This window comes from Topomyia yanbarensis, chromosome 2 (assembly GCF_030247195.1).
Source record: "Topomyia yanbarensis strain Yona2022 chromosome 2, ASM3024719v1, whole genome shotgun sequence".
In the NCBI taxonomy this organism is placed as follows: Eukaryota; Metazoa; Arthropoda; class Insecta; order Diptera; family Culicidae; genus Topomyia; species Topomyia yanbarensis.
Genome location: NC_080671.1, coordinates 451,623,612 through 451,638,773, shown reverse-complemented (window position 1 = coordinate 451,638,773; position 15,162 = coordinate 451,623,612). Strand labels below are relative to the sequence as shown.

At 33.0% G+C, this 15,162-nt stretch overlaps 1 protein-coding gene across 1 annotated transcript in view; it reads right to left on the bottom strand.

The window, feature by feature from the left end:
- Positions 1-612: 612 nt before the first annotated feature.
- The window catches only part of LOC131681118 (uncharacterized), a 54,147-nt gene continuing 39,597 nt past the window's right edge, over positions 613-15,162 (bottom strand). Inside the window, exon 3 of the mRNA XM_058961829.1 lies at positions 613-723. Within this exon, the coding sequence (XP_058817812.1) occupies positions 613-723 (111 nt within the window). The remainder of the gene's footprint in view (positions 724-15,162) is intronic.

The following is a 15,162-nucleotide window of genomic DNA, read 5'->3' as shown; positions in this document are numbered from 1 at the left end:
TTGTCGATTTGTTGACAAACTTCTTCTTTAAAAACCTGTGGATAAGGATATGTTTTTGAGTAAACTGGGTTTTCATCAGTGGTTCGTATTTCAGCGGTAACTTTAGAAGTATATGTTAATTTTTCGTCAGGAGGTTGAAACAAGTCTTGATATTTTCCTAATATATTATAAACACTTTCCTTTTCAATTTTCGATAAGTGATTATCACGAATGGTTATTTTATTTATTTCTTTCAATTTGTGCTGTAATAAAGGAATCGAAAACTTTTTGTCAATAAAAAGTTTTTCATTTGAAGTATCTATGACAGCTTTAATTTCTTTTAAAGTGTCATGCCCAATTATAGCGTCGAATGTTTTTAAATTTTTTAAATGAAATAATTTTACATTTACATCTGAAAATGGTTTAAAAAATTTAGCTTGTGAATATTTTTCAATTTTAATATCGCCTCCTACTGAAGAGACATAAAATGGTGGGTTAACTTCATGTGAAATTATTGCATATTTTGGATGTATAAAATTCTTATTTGAGCCAGTATCAATTAATATTCTCAATGGTTCCTGTCGATTACCATAATATAGAAAATATGGTAATGACGAATTCATTCTAAAAAATTTAGTTCAGCTTGATCTTCAAAATTTTCTGTTGTAGGTAAATCTCTATCTTGGTAATCCGTTTCTTGTAGGTATCGATCGAACGATGTACCTTCTGCGTAATCTTCTGAAGCTAGATACGAAAGTTGATCAAAGTATTGGTTCGCATCTATATCTTCATTAATTTGTGGATTTGATTCTATGTTGAAATTTCTTGGCCGTTTAAATGGCACGGGGGGTTTATTTGCATAATTCACTTGATGGGTTCTTATAGAAGGGTCTACTTCCATAGGAACTGGTTTGTCAGCTTTTCTCATAAAAGGGTTAGAAAACGGACCATTCTGTTGGTTAAGATTAAGAGGTTTTTGGTACTGATATTGCTGCATTGGTTGACGTGGTAACATCATTGGCGGCATCCTTGGTGGTATTACTTGTGGTCTTGGTGGTGTTCTTATTTGATGATATTGCTGAAAATTATTTTGTCTCTGTGGAAAATAATAATTTTGATAATTAATAGGTGGTTGTGGTTTTACTTGAGGAAACATATATTTTGGGGGTAATGGTGGTTTTAAGGAATCAGGGATTTTTGACTTTGTCATCGTTTTCCTATATTCTATGTTTTGAAAAGATAAGCAATATGCATATGCTTGTGCTAAAGATGTAGGCCTGAAATTTTTCAAAAATTGGCCCAAAAGTTCCCCATCCAAACCTCTCATAAAAGCATCAATTGCTTTATCATTATAATTACTAATCATTGCTTGCATAGCCTCTGGGTGAGAGAATCTGCTATCAGTTTTTATATGATTAGCAATTAATGAGAGTAATTTATTAATTTGATCATAATAAATGTCAAGAGGTTGACCTTTTTGTATACATGTCATAAGTTGATGATCCAAAGTTGTTAGATCACGTTTTTCGCCATAGTAAGTTTGTAATGTATTTTTAATTAATAAAAAATTGGTATTTACATTTGAAGCCACAAGTGCGTTATTTGCTTCGCCTTTTATTTTCCTTCTAATAGCTTTACAAACAACGTAAAATTTATTTTTCTGATTGATAGTTGAGTTAGCATTTGGTTTATATAAATTAATTAAACTTTCAGCATCAGAGATCCAACAACTCAATTCGTTGGGATCTCCAAAAAAATCAGGAAAAGTTTTTACAATATCTGGTATTGCTTCAATAGTTGAAGGGTCTACCGGTACATTATTTTCGTTTACTAATGTTAGAGATGGATCGGAATAATCCAACTCTTCACGAGGTGCTAAAGTTGCCTCAATTGCGTTAACGCGATTAATTAAATTTATAATTTGTTGTTGTTCTGCCATGTTTTCCTGATTCAACTGTAACTGTGCAAGCTGATCTATTAGGTCGTCCAGTATTTGAGTTTAAGAAAAAAACTAAATTAATCCAAATTATTCAATTTACACTATTTTTGTTTTCACAAAAAAATCACTTTATTTCACTTAATTAATTTTTATATTTATTTTTTTCACTTTCTTAAATTAATTTGTTAATTCTATTACTTACAGTATTTTACTCAGCATCCCTCTGACAGGATACTTTTTTCCAAATCCTCTAACGGTTGGCTCTATTAATTTTGGATACTAATCCTTTTCCGGAGTATCCGATCGTGGCACCAGTAGAGAAACTCTTCTTCTCAGCACGGCGACGTGTTCCTTTTTGATGCTGTTGTCTACTTGGGCGTCCTCTCCGTGCGGCTGCTTATGCGATGGGAAGAGTGTGAAAAAAGATCCGTGATCTTTCTCACAAGTCACTTTCACTTTTTTCACTTTTACTCACTACTGGTCCCTATTCGGGCGCCAGTTAAAAAAATTACTAATTTATTTCAATTTTAAAAAAACTTATACTACACACTTATACTATACTACGTCTTACAATCTTAACGTTCCTACTCCAACTGACTGCGGTGTTCCTCTGCAGTGGCTTCAGTGGCTGTTGTTTAGATTTGCGTCGACCGGCTTCTCAGGAAAACATCTGTTGGCTTGTACCGTTATCACTAATAACATATGGCGCGTAGACAATTTTCTAAGTACAGTGTCGGCTACCAATATTCTTTTGAAATAGAGTGTGCATTAACTTATATATATATATATATATATATATATATATATATATATATATATATATATATATATATATATATATATATATATATATATATATATATATATATATATATATATATATATATATATATATATATATATATATATATATATATATATATATATATATATATATATATATATATATATATATATATATATATATATATATATATATATATATATATATATATATATATATATATATATAAGTTAATGCACACTCTATTTCAAAAGAATATTGGTAGCCGACACTGTACTTAGAAAATTGTCTACGCGCCATATGTTATTAGTGATAACGGTACAAGCCAACAGATGTTTTCCTGAGAAGCCGGTCGACGCAAATCTAAACAACAGCCACTGAAGCCACTGCAGAGGAACACCGCAGTCAGTTGGAGTAGGAACGTTAAGATTGTAAGACGTAGTATAGTATAAGTGTGTAGTATAAGTTTTTTTAAAATTGAAATAAATTAGTAATTTTTTTAACTGGCGCCCGAATAGGGACCAGTAGTGAGTAAAAGTGAAAAAAGTGAAAGTGACTTGTGAGAAAGATCACGGATCTTTTTTCACACTCTTCCCATCGCATAAGCAGCCGCACGGAGAGGACGCCCAAGTAGACAACAGCATCAAAAAGGAACACGTCGCCGTGCTGAGAAGAAGAGTTTCTCTACTGGTGCCACGATCGGATACTCCGGAAAAGGATTAGTATCCAAAATTAATAGAGCCAACCGTTAGAGGATTTGGAAAAAAGTATCCTGTCAGAGGGATGCTGAGTAAAATACTGTAAGTAATAGAATTAACAAATTAATTTAAGAAAGTGAAAAAAATAAATATAAAAATTAATTAAGTGAAATAAAGTGATTTTTTTGTGAAAACAAAAATAGTGTAAATTGAATAATTTGGATTAATTTAGTTTTTTTCTTAAACTCAAATACTGGACGACCTAATAGATCAGCTTGCACAGTTACAGTTGAATCAGGAAAACATGGCAGAACAACAACAAATTATAAATTTAATTAATCGCGTTAACGCAATTGAGGCAACTTTAGCACCTCGTGAAGAGTTGGATTATTCCGATCCATCTCTAACATTAGTAAACGAAAATAATGTACCGGTAGACCCTTCAACTATTGAAGCAATACCAGATATTGTAAAAACTTTTCCTGATTTTTTTGGAGATCCCAACGAATTGAGTTGTTGGATCTCTGATGCTGAAAGTTTAATTAATTTATATAAACCAAATGCTAACTCAACTATCAATCAGAAAAATAAATTTTACGTTGTTTGTAAAGCTATTAGAAGGAAAATAAAAGGCGAAGCAAATAACGCACTTGTGGCTTCAAATGTAAATACCAATTTTTTATTAATTAAAAATACATTACAAACTTACTATGGCGAAAAACGTGATCTAACAACTTTGGATCATCAACTTATGACATGTATACAAAAAGGTCAACCTCTTGACATTTATTATGATCAAATTAATAAATTACTCTCATTAATTGCTAATCATATAAAAACTGATAGCAGATTCTCTCACCCAGAGGCTATGCAAGCAATGATTAGTAATTATAATGATAAAGCAATTGATGCTTTTATGAGAGGTTTGGATGGGGAACTTTTGGGCCAATTTTTGAAAAATTTCAGGCCTACATCTTTAGCACAAGCATATGCATATTGCTTATCTTTTCAAAACATAGAATATAGGAAAACGATGACAAAGTCAAAAATCCCTGATTCCTTAAAACCACCATTACCCCCAAAATATATGTTTCCTCAAGTAAAACCACAACCACCTATTAATTATCAAAATTATTATTTTCCACAGAGACAAAATAATTTTCAGCAATATCATCAAATAAGAACACCACCAAGACCACAAGTAATACCACCAAGGATGCCGCCAATGATGTTACCACGTCAACCAATGCAGCAATATCAGTACCAAAAACCTCTTAATCTTAACCAACAGAATGGTCCGTTTTCTAACCCTTTTATGAGAAAAGCTGACAAACCAGTTCCTATGGAAGTAGACCCTTCTATAAGAACCCATCAAGTGAATTATGCAAATAAACCCCCCGTGCCATTTAAACGGCCAAGAAATTTCAACATAGAATCAAATCCACAAATTAATGAAGATATAGATGCGAACCAATACTTTGATCAACTTTCGTATCTAGCTTCAGAAGATTACGCAGAAGGTACATCGTTCGATCGATACCTACAAGAAACGGATTACCAAGATAGAGATTTACCTACAACAGAAAATTTTGAAGATCAAGCTGAACTAAATTTTTTAGAATGAATTCGTCATTACCATATTTTCTATATTATGGTAATCGACAGGAACCATTGAGAATATTAATTGATACTGGCTCAAATAAGAATTTTATACATCCAAAATATGCAATAATTTCACATGAAGTTAACCCACCATTTTATGTCTCTTCAGTAGGAGGCGATATTAAAATTGAAAAATATTCACAAGCTAAATTTTTTAAACCATTTTCAGATGTAAATGTAAAATTATTTCATTTAAAAAATTTAAAAACATTCGACGCTATAATTGGGCATGACACTTTAAAAGAAATTAAAGCTGTCATAGATACTTCAAATGAAAAACTTTTTATTGACAAAAAGTTTTCGATTCCTTTATTACAGCACAAATTGAAAGAAATAAATAAAATAACCATTCGTGATAATCACTTATCGAAAATTGAAAAGGAAAGTGTTTATAATATATTAGGAAAATATCAAGACTTGTTTCAACCTCCTGACGAAAAATTAACATATACTTCTAAAGTTACCGCTGAAATACGAACCACTGATGAAAACCCAGTTTACTCAAAAACATATCCTTATCCACAGGTTTTTAAAGAAGAAGTTTGTCAACAAATCGACAAAATGCTGAGTGACGGAATCATACGACCATCACGTTCTCCATATAATTCACCAGTATGGATTGTTCCAAAAAAAGATGACGCTTCAGGAAAAAAGAAATTCAGATTAGTGATCGATTATAGAAAAATTAACCAAAAAACTATTAGTGATCGTTATCCAATACCAGAAACGTCCACAATTTTAGCGAATTCAAGTAAAATGAAATATTTTACTACCATTGATTTGACATTTGGTTTTCACCAAATTCCAATGAATGAGAAAGATATTGAAAAAACAGCATTTTCGGTTAATAATGGAAAATATGAATTTGTACGTTTACCGTTTGGGCTTAAAAATGCACCAGCAATTTTTCAGCGTGTAATGGATGATGTTTTACACGAACATATTGGTAAAATTTGTTATGTTTACATAGATGATATATTGATTTTCGGAGAAACTTTAGAAGAACATTTGAAAAATTTAGAAATCATACTTGAAACAATACGAAAGGCTAATTTCAAAATACAACCTGACAAATCTGAATGGTTGAAAACTGAAGTTGAATTTTTAGGATTTATAGTATCAAAAGATGGTTTGAAACCAAATCCAAAAAAAATTGAAAGTATTCAAAAATACCCAGAACCAACCAATTTGAGAGAACTTCGTGCGTTTTTAGGATTATCTGGATATTATAGACGCTTCGTGAAAAATTATGCTAAAATTGCCAAACCTTTAACAAAATTTTTGAAAGGTGAAAATGGTCATCGTCAAATCCTTAAGAATGAGTCGAAAAATCATAAAATCACTTTGGATGATGAAGGTCGAAAAAGTTTCAAATTATTAAAAGATATTCTTTCTTCAAATGATGTTTTATCATTTCCAGATTTTAGTAAACCTTTTTTATTAACAACTGATGCTTCCAACAAAGCAATTGGAGCAGTATTATCTCAAGAATTTCATGATGGAGAAAGACCTATAACTTTTATTTCTAAAACACTTTCAAGTACGGAAGAAAATTATGCAACGAATGAAAAAGAAATGCTTGCAATAGTTTGGGCATTGCAATCCTTGAGAAATTTTATTTATGGTCACAAAATTAAAATTTTTACTGATCATCAACCATTAACTTTCACAATTTCACCAAAAAATAATAATGCTAAACTTAAAAGATGGAAAGCTTTTATTGAAGAGCATGACCACGAAATTCATTACAAACCAGGAAAGGCAAACATAGTAGCAGATGCTTTGTCACGAATTCAAATTAACTCAATGACGGCCACCCAACATTCAGCGGAAGATGATGACAGTTCCTATATTCCTTCAACAGAAGCTCCAGTAAATGTTTTTAAAAATCAATTAATTTTCAAAATTGGTAAAAATTCAAGTTACGGTTTAGTAATTCCTTTTGATAATTATAAAAGACACATATTCATTGAAAAAAGATTTTCGAAAGAATTCCTAAAGGAAAAACTAAAAGAGTATTTTAATCCAGGAGTATTAAATGGGATTTATACAGATGAACCAATAATGGGAGTACTTCAAGAAGTTTACCGAGAAACGTTTAATCCTAGACAAATAAGAGCTAGATTTTCACAAATCAAAGTACAAGATTTGAATAATGAAGAAAGGCAATTAGAAGAAATTAAAAAAATTCATCAGTTTGCGCATAGAAATTCTCAAGAAAATTCAAATCAATTATTGAAAAATTTTTACTTTCCAAAAATGAGGAAAATTGTTAGTCAATTCGTAAAAAATTGTGAAACTTATAAAACAGAAAAGTATGAGCGTAATCCCCAAGAATTTATACCATTCAAAACACCTATTCCAACGTATCCTGGAGAAATAATTCATATTGATATTTTTGTATATGATCAAAATAATTTGTTTTTAACTTCAATTGATAAATTTTCCAAATATTTAAAATTCAAACCAATTGAATCAAAATCACTTCTAGACATTGAAGAAGCTCTGTTAAATATTGCACATGAATGGAATATTCCAAAAATGATAGTATTAGATAACGAAAGTTCGTTTAGTTCAAATGTAATTGAACAAAGATTGAGAAATTTAGGTATAGAAATTTATAAAACTCCGATTCATAGATCCGAAACAAACGGTCAAATAGAAAGAAGTCATTCAACATTGAGAGAAATTTCACGATGTATTAAAAAAGAATCACCACAAATTACTATTCCAGAATTGATGAGAAGTACAGTTTATAAATACAACAATACAATCCATTCATTTATAAAAAACACTCCACATAATGTGTATATTGGAGAAAATGACAAAAAATTAAATGCAGATCAAAGAGCATTACGAAAAATTAAGAGCCACGAAAAAATTATCCAAATATATCAAAAAAAGAATGACAACATCCAAAATAAAGATTACCCTGTATTTGATCAAGGAACGTATGCTTTCGAGAAAACCAATGAAATTTCAAAAAGAAAAAGTAAATTCAAAAAGATCAAAATTAAAGAAAATCATGATACATTTGTAATCGATTCTAATAATCGAAAAATTCATAAAGTAAATTTGAGAAAAAATCTTCCATAATATATTTTTGTGTTTCTCTTATTTTCAGATTCGCAGTATGTGTAATTATATTAACAGTCGAAGCAAGGATACAGATACATGACTTAAATCGAAATCCTTTGGTAATAATACCATTAGGAAAAGCGAAAATTAAATTAGGATATGTAAGAATTATTCAACCCATAAATTTTTTTGAAATAGGAACAACAATTATCAAATTTGAAAAAATCATTGAAAACAATGTTTATAATCATCAATTGTATACATTATTACAAAATAAGTACTTACTATTGACTCATACATATTATAAATTGGTTCCTCACACACATCGCCAAAAGAGATGGGACAGCGTTGGAAAAGTACTGAAATGGGTAGCTGGAACTCCTGATGCAGAAGATTTGAAAACAATCAACAACACCATGAATGACCTCATCGAAAGTAACAATCAACAAGTATTAATCAACCAGGCGATTAATTCCAGAATGCAGCATTTAAATAAAATGGCGAATGATCTATTACAATTGGATTTTAAATCAAAAGAACAACAAGTCGTTGAGATGAATTTACTGCAGATAATTTTGAATATAGATGCAACACAACATCAAATCGAAATACTTGAAGATGCTGTACTCCTTGCAAAACATGGAATTCCCAGTAGTCGAATTTTATCAATTAAAGATTTCTTAAAGATTAAGACATTTTTGATCGAACAAAACATCCCAGTCACTTCATTTGAAAATATGCTGACAAAAGCTATAGCGCAAGTTGCTATGAATACAACTCATGTGATCTATATGCTAAAAATTCCACAGTTATCAAACGAAACATATGATTATGAATATATAGATGCCTTAATTCACAATCAAAAAAGAATTTCCCTTCAATCAAATTATATTCTCGTCAATAAGTCACAAGTATATGAAATACAAAAACAATGTTCGCAAGATTTAGATTACTTCTTGTGCGATCCTGATCTGTTAAAAATAACAAGTCAATGTGTCAATAATTTGATACAACTACAGCATGCTAATTGTACTTACGAAAAGGTTTATGCAAACGGAATGGTGAAAAGAATCAATGATGCAACAATTCTTCTGAATAATATAAATACAACGTTACAATCAAATTGTAGCAATCATACCCAAGTTTTGGAAGGATCGTACCTAATACAATTTGATGAATGCGTTCTACATTTGGAAGACAATTATTACTCAAATGCTATTATTGAGACACCACAAAAAGAATTCAGACTAACAACAGGATTAATAGTAAACGAGAATGATATTGTCGATATTCCATCTCCTGAGTATTTGGGAAATCTTACTTTAAAGCATAGATCTATGTTCAAAATAAGTCACTTCAATGGAGATTCAATCTCTTCAGCACGATAAGTGTTTCCACTATTACACTAATGATAATAGCAATTGGAATATATATGATAATTCAATTGAAAACTGGAAGTACAGATATTAAGATTAATGTACAAAATGAAGAAATATCTCCTACAGCACCTCCAGAAATCATTGTTCATTCAATTCCTGAAAAGAATTCGTATCCAGATATCTCAACTGAGAGATTCATTGAAATACAACAATATTTGAATATGCCCACACAAGAACGTTCTTCGAGACTTTGAGGACAAAGTCTTTTGAAGAAGGGAGAAGTTAATGCACACTCTATTTCAAAAGAATATTGGTAGCCGACACTGTACTTAGAAAATTGTCTACGCGCCATATGTTATTAGTGATAACGGTACAAGCCAACAGATGTTTTCCTGAGAAGCCGGTCGACGCAAATCTAAACAACAGCCACTGAAGCCACTGCAGAGGAACACCGCAGTCAGTTGGAGTAGGAACGTTAAGATTGTAAGACGTAGTATAGTATAAGTGTGTAGTATAAGTTTTTTTAAAATTGAAAATTAGTAATTTTTTTAACTTATATATATATATATATATATATATATATATATATATATATATATATATATATATATATATATATATATATATATATATATATATATATATATATATATATATATATATATATATATATATATATATATATATATATATATATATATATATATATATATATATATATATATATTGAATTTATGATTTAATTTTCCATGATTTTTAGTTTGCGTTCGCTGCATTGAACCAATGTATAGAAATCGATGTCATTGTTTTTAATAAAAAAAATATTGACTAAATAATGATAATAAATATAGTTGAGATCATTTATATTGTCTATTATTTGAGGTACACAACTCTATTTTATATTCTTCTGAAGGAAAATTGTTGATAAAATGTCTACCAGTTAAGTAATAAAAAAAACAATTAGAGTCAGTCAACAAACTACTGATAAATGGCCTTTTTAAGTAAACATTCCAACTTTTATTAAATTTTTTAATTTACACGTTATAGTTAACGTTTGGTAGACAACCCTATTTTCATATTTTTTCAGCGCAGCATATAAATAACACCTTTTGGACATTATATTTGTATAATTAAATGGTAAAGGTTTTCTTTAAAACAGCGACACGTATAAACGATTCAAATAGTTAATGGACAAACATGGCTTCATGCTTGAAATCAGGTAGAAAACCCATCTATGACCGCATACCGCATTCCAATCGTTATAGCTTTCGATTCCGTCATTGAAAGATTTTCAAACTTGCAGGGGATATACTTGATACTTGATATCTTTCGAATGCCAAGTACCAAATAAGTAGACAAATATTTTTTCGTTTATAAAGATGGAACCAAACCCTTGGGTGTTTGATGGTAGCCTTATGGAACGTGTCATAAAACCATTTCTCTCGAATCTCTCTATGTATCATTTTGAAATTCCCTGAGAATATGCTTGGATACTGTATCTTTCGAATGCCGTATGCCAATTTTATGGTCATTTCTTTAATTAATAATGTTTTAGACACACCGTGTTACGATATGTGACGATATCTAGACGAGACGTTTAAATGATCAGTGACGATGTACTTATGATCAGCTAACGAGAATTCGAGCTCGTTTGGTACGAGCCAGTTTGCCAACTTATGCGTAATATTGTCAGAGCAGAGAGTTACCTCTAGCAGATCTTCTCTGACAGCTCGTGCAAATGTTGGGAAGATTCCTACATTAAGTATGTGAAGATTTGTACTGCTTAAGTATTCTATCAATTCGGTGCCTCTCAAATTGATATCTGAGCTGTCCCAAATTATGAGGTGGGCAAATGCATTACTGCCGATTATGAGCGGAAACCCATTTCTGCCACAGTATGATACAACCCTTTTGAAACCATCAGAAGGTGATGGTTCATTATGTGGCAAATATACCGAAAAATAGACGTATTTCTTGTTTATGGTATCAAGAGTCATATTGACTGTGGCAGCACAAATATCGTGAGTTGTGAGGTCGGATATAAGACATGCGTCAGTAGCACTATTCGCAGAAATACATGCACGAGGTATTTCACGTGGATTTGTCATGGAATTTTTTGTTAAAAGCTATGAAGACGGAGTTAAGTAGCTTTCCAACATAGAAGTTTCCTTTGTGGAAATACGGTTCTTGAACCAAAGCTATGGAAGCTTTTTTTCCTGCACAAGGCGGGATAGATTCATAGTTGCTGTACTTTTATGCTGAAGATTAATTTGTGCTACTCTAACCATACTCCATTACAGCACTACACATTTCATCTTGTTGTACTGCTATTAGAAAACACCAAATACGTTGGCTTATAATCGCCTATAGCGAACCCCGAAATGGGTACTAGGGACATGACCATCATTTGAATCCCACGATTTGCGAAGAAAGAAACGTTTACTGTATCAGAGATTCGCTTAAAACAGTAAGGGTAAGACCCAAGACACTCCGAACGCGACTGACATAATTTAGTCCTGCCAGCCATTCAGTCCTTGGCACGGAGAAACATCTTGACTTGAGGACTCCTGTTCTAAGTCGCCTCTTACGACATGAGAGTAGTAACCCAGTGGAACAAGTCTTGGTTGAGAAATTTCAATCCGACGTTTTGTCCGGAGAAATATAATAGACTGTTATCGACCGCCAAGTGAGCCCCAGCCAATCTCAGACGAAACGCTTGCCCAACGTGAACTGCTTCAGATCATTTTCCACCCCGTAGTACGACAAAAAGCCCTCTGACGTGTGAATGTAAGATGCCTCTACGTGTAAAGATTTCTTGGAACCTAATAGCTTCAGGAAGCACGCAAGTTTTAACAAATATGAAGAGCGTGATGAAATACGTTTATAGGCGCCGGTTTGATGACGGATAAATGAGTGAAACATCGATGAGCACTTTTTGGGGATTGGCCCGATGGATGCGCAATCAAAACAGTACCTATGAATGAGTGGAATATTCAAACTGTTGCAACGTTTTACATCATGTTCACAGTACATATTTAGCTAAAATATTGCTGTTTCAAAGGTGTAAATTTAGATGTTCAATATAAAGACTGAAGTGGATTTTATAATCAAATAATTCCGTTCGATAAACTTCGAGATTGAGAAAAATTAATTGATCGTAACGAAGTCATTCTCTGCAGAGTCTGTAATAATCAACATCCGGTATAAGGAACTGGTACAACTGAACGAGTGCCCATTAGTCACAGCAGTGCCGATTGTACCATTTACTCCTGCCAGCCAGCCAGCAGCAAAAAAGGCATCCAAATGTAAACATATCGAAAAACCAGTTGGTCCAGGTTGGTCAATAAAACCAGACCCGTTTGCCAGAGACAAGAAACAACCGAACACGTCAGCATCAGGGTGCAGCAGTGAGCTGCATTATTTACTGAAATTTATTCAGTTTTCTCATGTTTAATACCAATTTGCATACCGGAGACTCTGGATGGGATGTATCCATGTGTGGGTGGGTGTGTGTGCGTGTTTGCGTTGTTTGTTAAATAGCCAAATACAGAAACAACCGACTGACCACAATTGGCTACCGGAGGGTGGTAAGGTGTTCTCAGCTTATAGCTCTCTGTTGGAAGTTGTACCATTATTTCTGTTGGTGTTTTGTACTCTTGTAGCAGAAACAGTAATGGTTCTTTTTTGTCGCTACACCACATTTGCCCCTTTTTCCTTTTTCCGGCATCATATTTGCAATTATTTGTGCAGCAATTTCGTTGACAACTTTTTCTAATATATATTTGAATTCTTTTTCTAGTCGATTTGTTAAATCTATTGGCCAGTGTTGCAATATGCAGGTATTTTATTATTCTTGTTCAGAATGCGTTTGGTGAACCAGTACGGATTAACACAAAAATATCGCAGCTCAAAACGAAACAATCATTTCTAAAGTTAGAATTGAAATAGTTTGTATAAATTGTAAGGCGAAATATAAAACTAATCGAAACAGAAAATCTATCTTTTGCATTTGGCTTTTTTCAGCGAGCTTTCTTCAGCAACCATTTTCGAATCCGGCCTGCACTTGAACATTCGAAATGCTGAAAATTGGCGGTCACGTGAAATTAAAACCTGTACTCATTCTAGAAAAATCTACACGTCACCAACTAAAAATGGTCAAGTTCGTCCGTCCCGAAAAAAAATGCTGCTACTGACACAATACACATGTTTATTGTTCGTTTCCCTCCGTACCGAAGTCTGCTTTCATTTCAATTTTGAGTCAGTTACTTTTTCCTTCGTTTACTCCAAACTTCCAAGCTCATTTGAAACATCGAGAGAGCAAAAAATAGTAACTCCTACTTGTACATCCGGCGATCATGATGATGATGATGATGATGATGGTGGCAATGATACTTGAGCTTGTGATACGTGCCTGGTCTACCTCTCTCTGGCAGGGCTCTCTAGCTCGTTCGTTCGTCTCGGTTTTTATTCCCTACCGCACATATGTGACAATTTTATTACCCCCGCCGAGTCGCTGTCAAGAGGGTGACGACGTTGCTGGTATGACTATGAGGAGAGATTTTTTTTCCCTTGCTTGCTTGCTTCACAACCGTACAGATCTCATTATGTTTCCCCCTTTTATGAGTTGTTTTACTGCCAACTGGTTGTTTGAAGAGCGGCTCATTTAGACTAGGTACCTGCTTGTTAACGGTTGGATGGCTTCCAAAGCACGGTCGGTACATTTCGGGCTTCACAGTACTGGAAAAGGAAATAATTTCGTTTCGATGAAACTTTGAGTGCACCGGCTGGTTTGTTTTACTTTGAAACTTTAACTGTAGTCTCATCATTCTATTTTAACCTAATAAAGTGAACTTTTAAAGTACCAGGCGTTTCCATCAGTTGAGAATAGTCAAATAAACAACCATGCGTTTCCATTCGAGTGAATAGCCTAAATGAAGCTTGAATTCAACTCTTCACAGATCTTTCGGCACTAACTGAAGAGCATCAGTCATCAACAGAGAAACTCTGAATGTATATATGGGAATTAATGAACAGTTACGGTTGCCGGTGCAGCCCCTGCCAGTCAGGTATCTGGTTGAACCCAGCTCGAAATTGTGCATTTTCCAGCTGGTTTTTAGTGCTCTTTACTCCTGAAGAGCGCTACTCCTTCATCTACACTTCTATGTGTGAAAAGGTTTTTCACATTCAGCTTTACATTTCTATTGCCGCTTCGCTTAGAAGTGGCTTCCGGTCTTACAGGTTTTGCTTCTTGCTAGCTGGTCTCATGGTATGGAGAAATATTCGTGTGGCGACGTCGCTGTACTAAGCAAGCAGTAGGTACGTTTGCTAGCACGATTCATCTCAGTTTAAGCGTATGATGTCCTAGGGGGGGGAAGGTGTTTGTGGTTTGCAGCTCTCGCCCTTTTTCTCAACAAATTATATGAAATCGTACAACTGCTGAACAGGGATTAGTGGCTCATTATGCTAGCGGGGTGTTGAATGTCTAGGATTTCTTTTTGTACTAAAGTGACTACTTACCATACGTGGAAGTCTCGTCTGCGTGCAATATATCAACATTGTGGATAATGCTGAAGGTTAATTCACGATTCAGATAAAATCTTGCATATTCTATTTCCACAGTGCCTTTAATCGGCATTCAGAGTG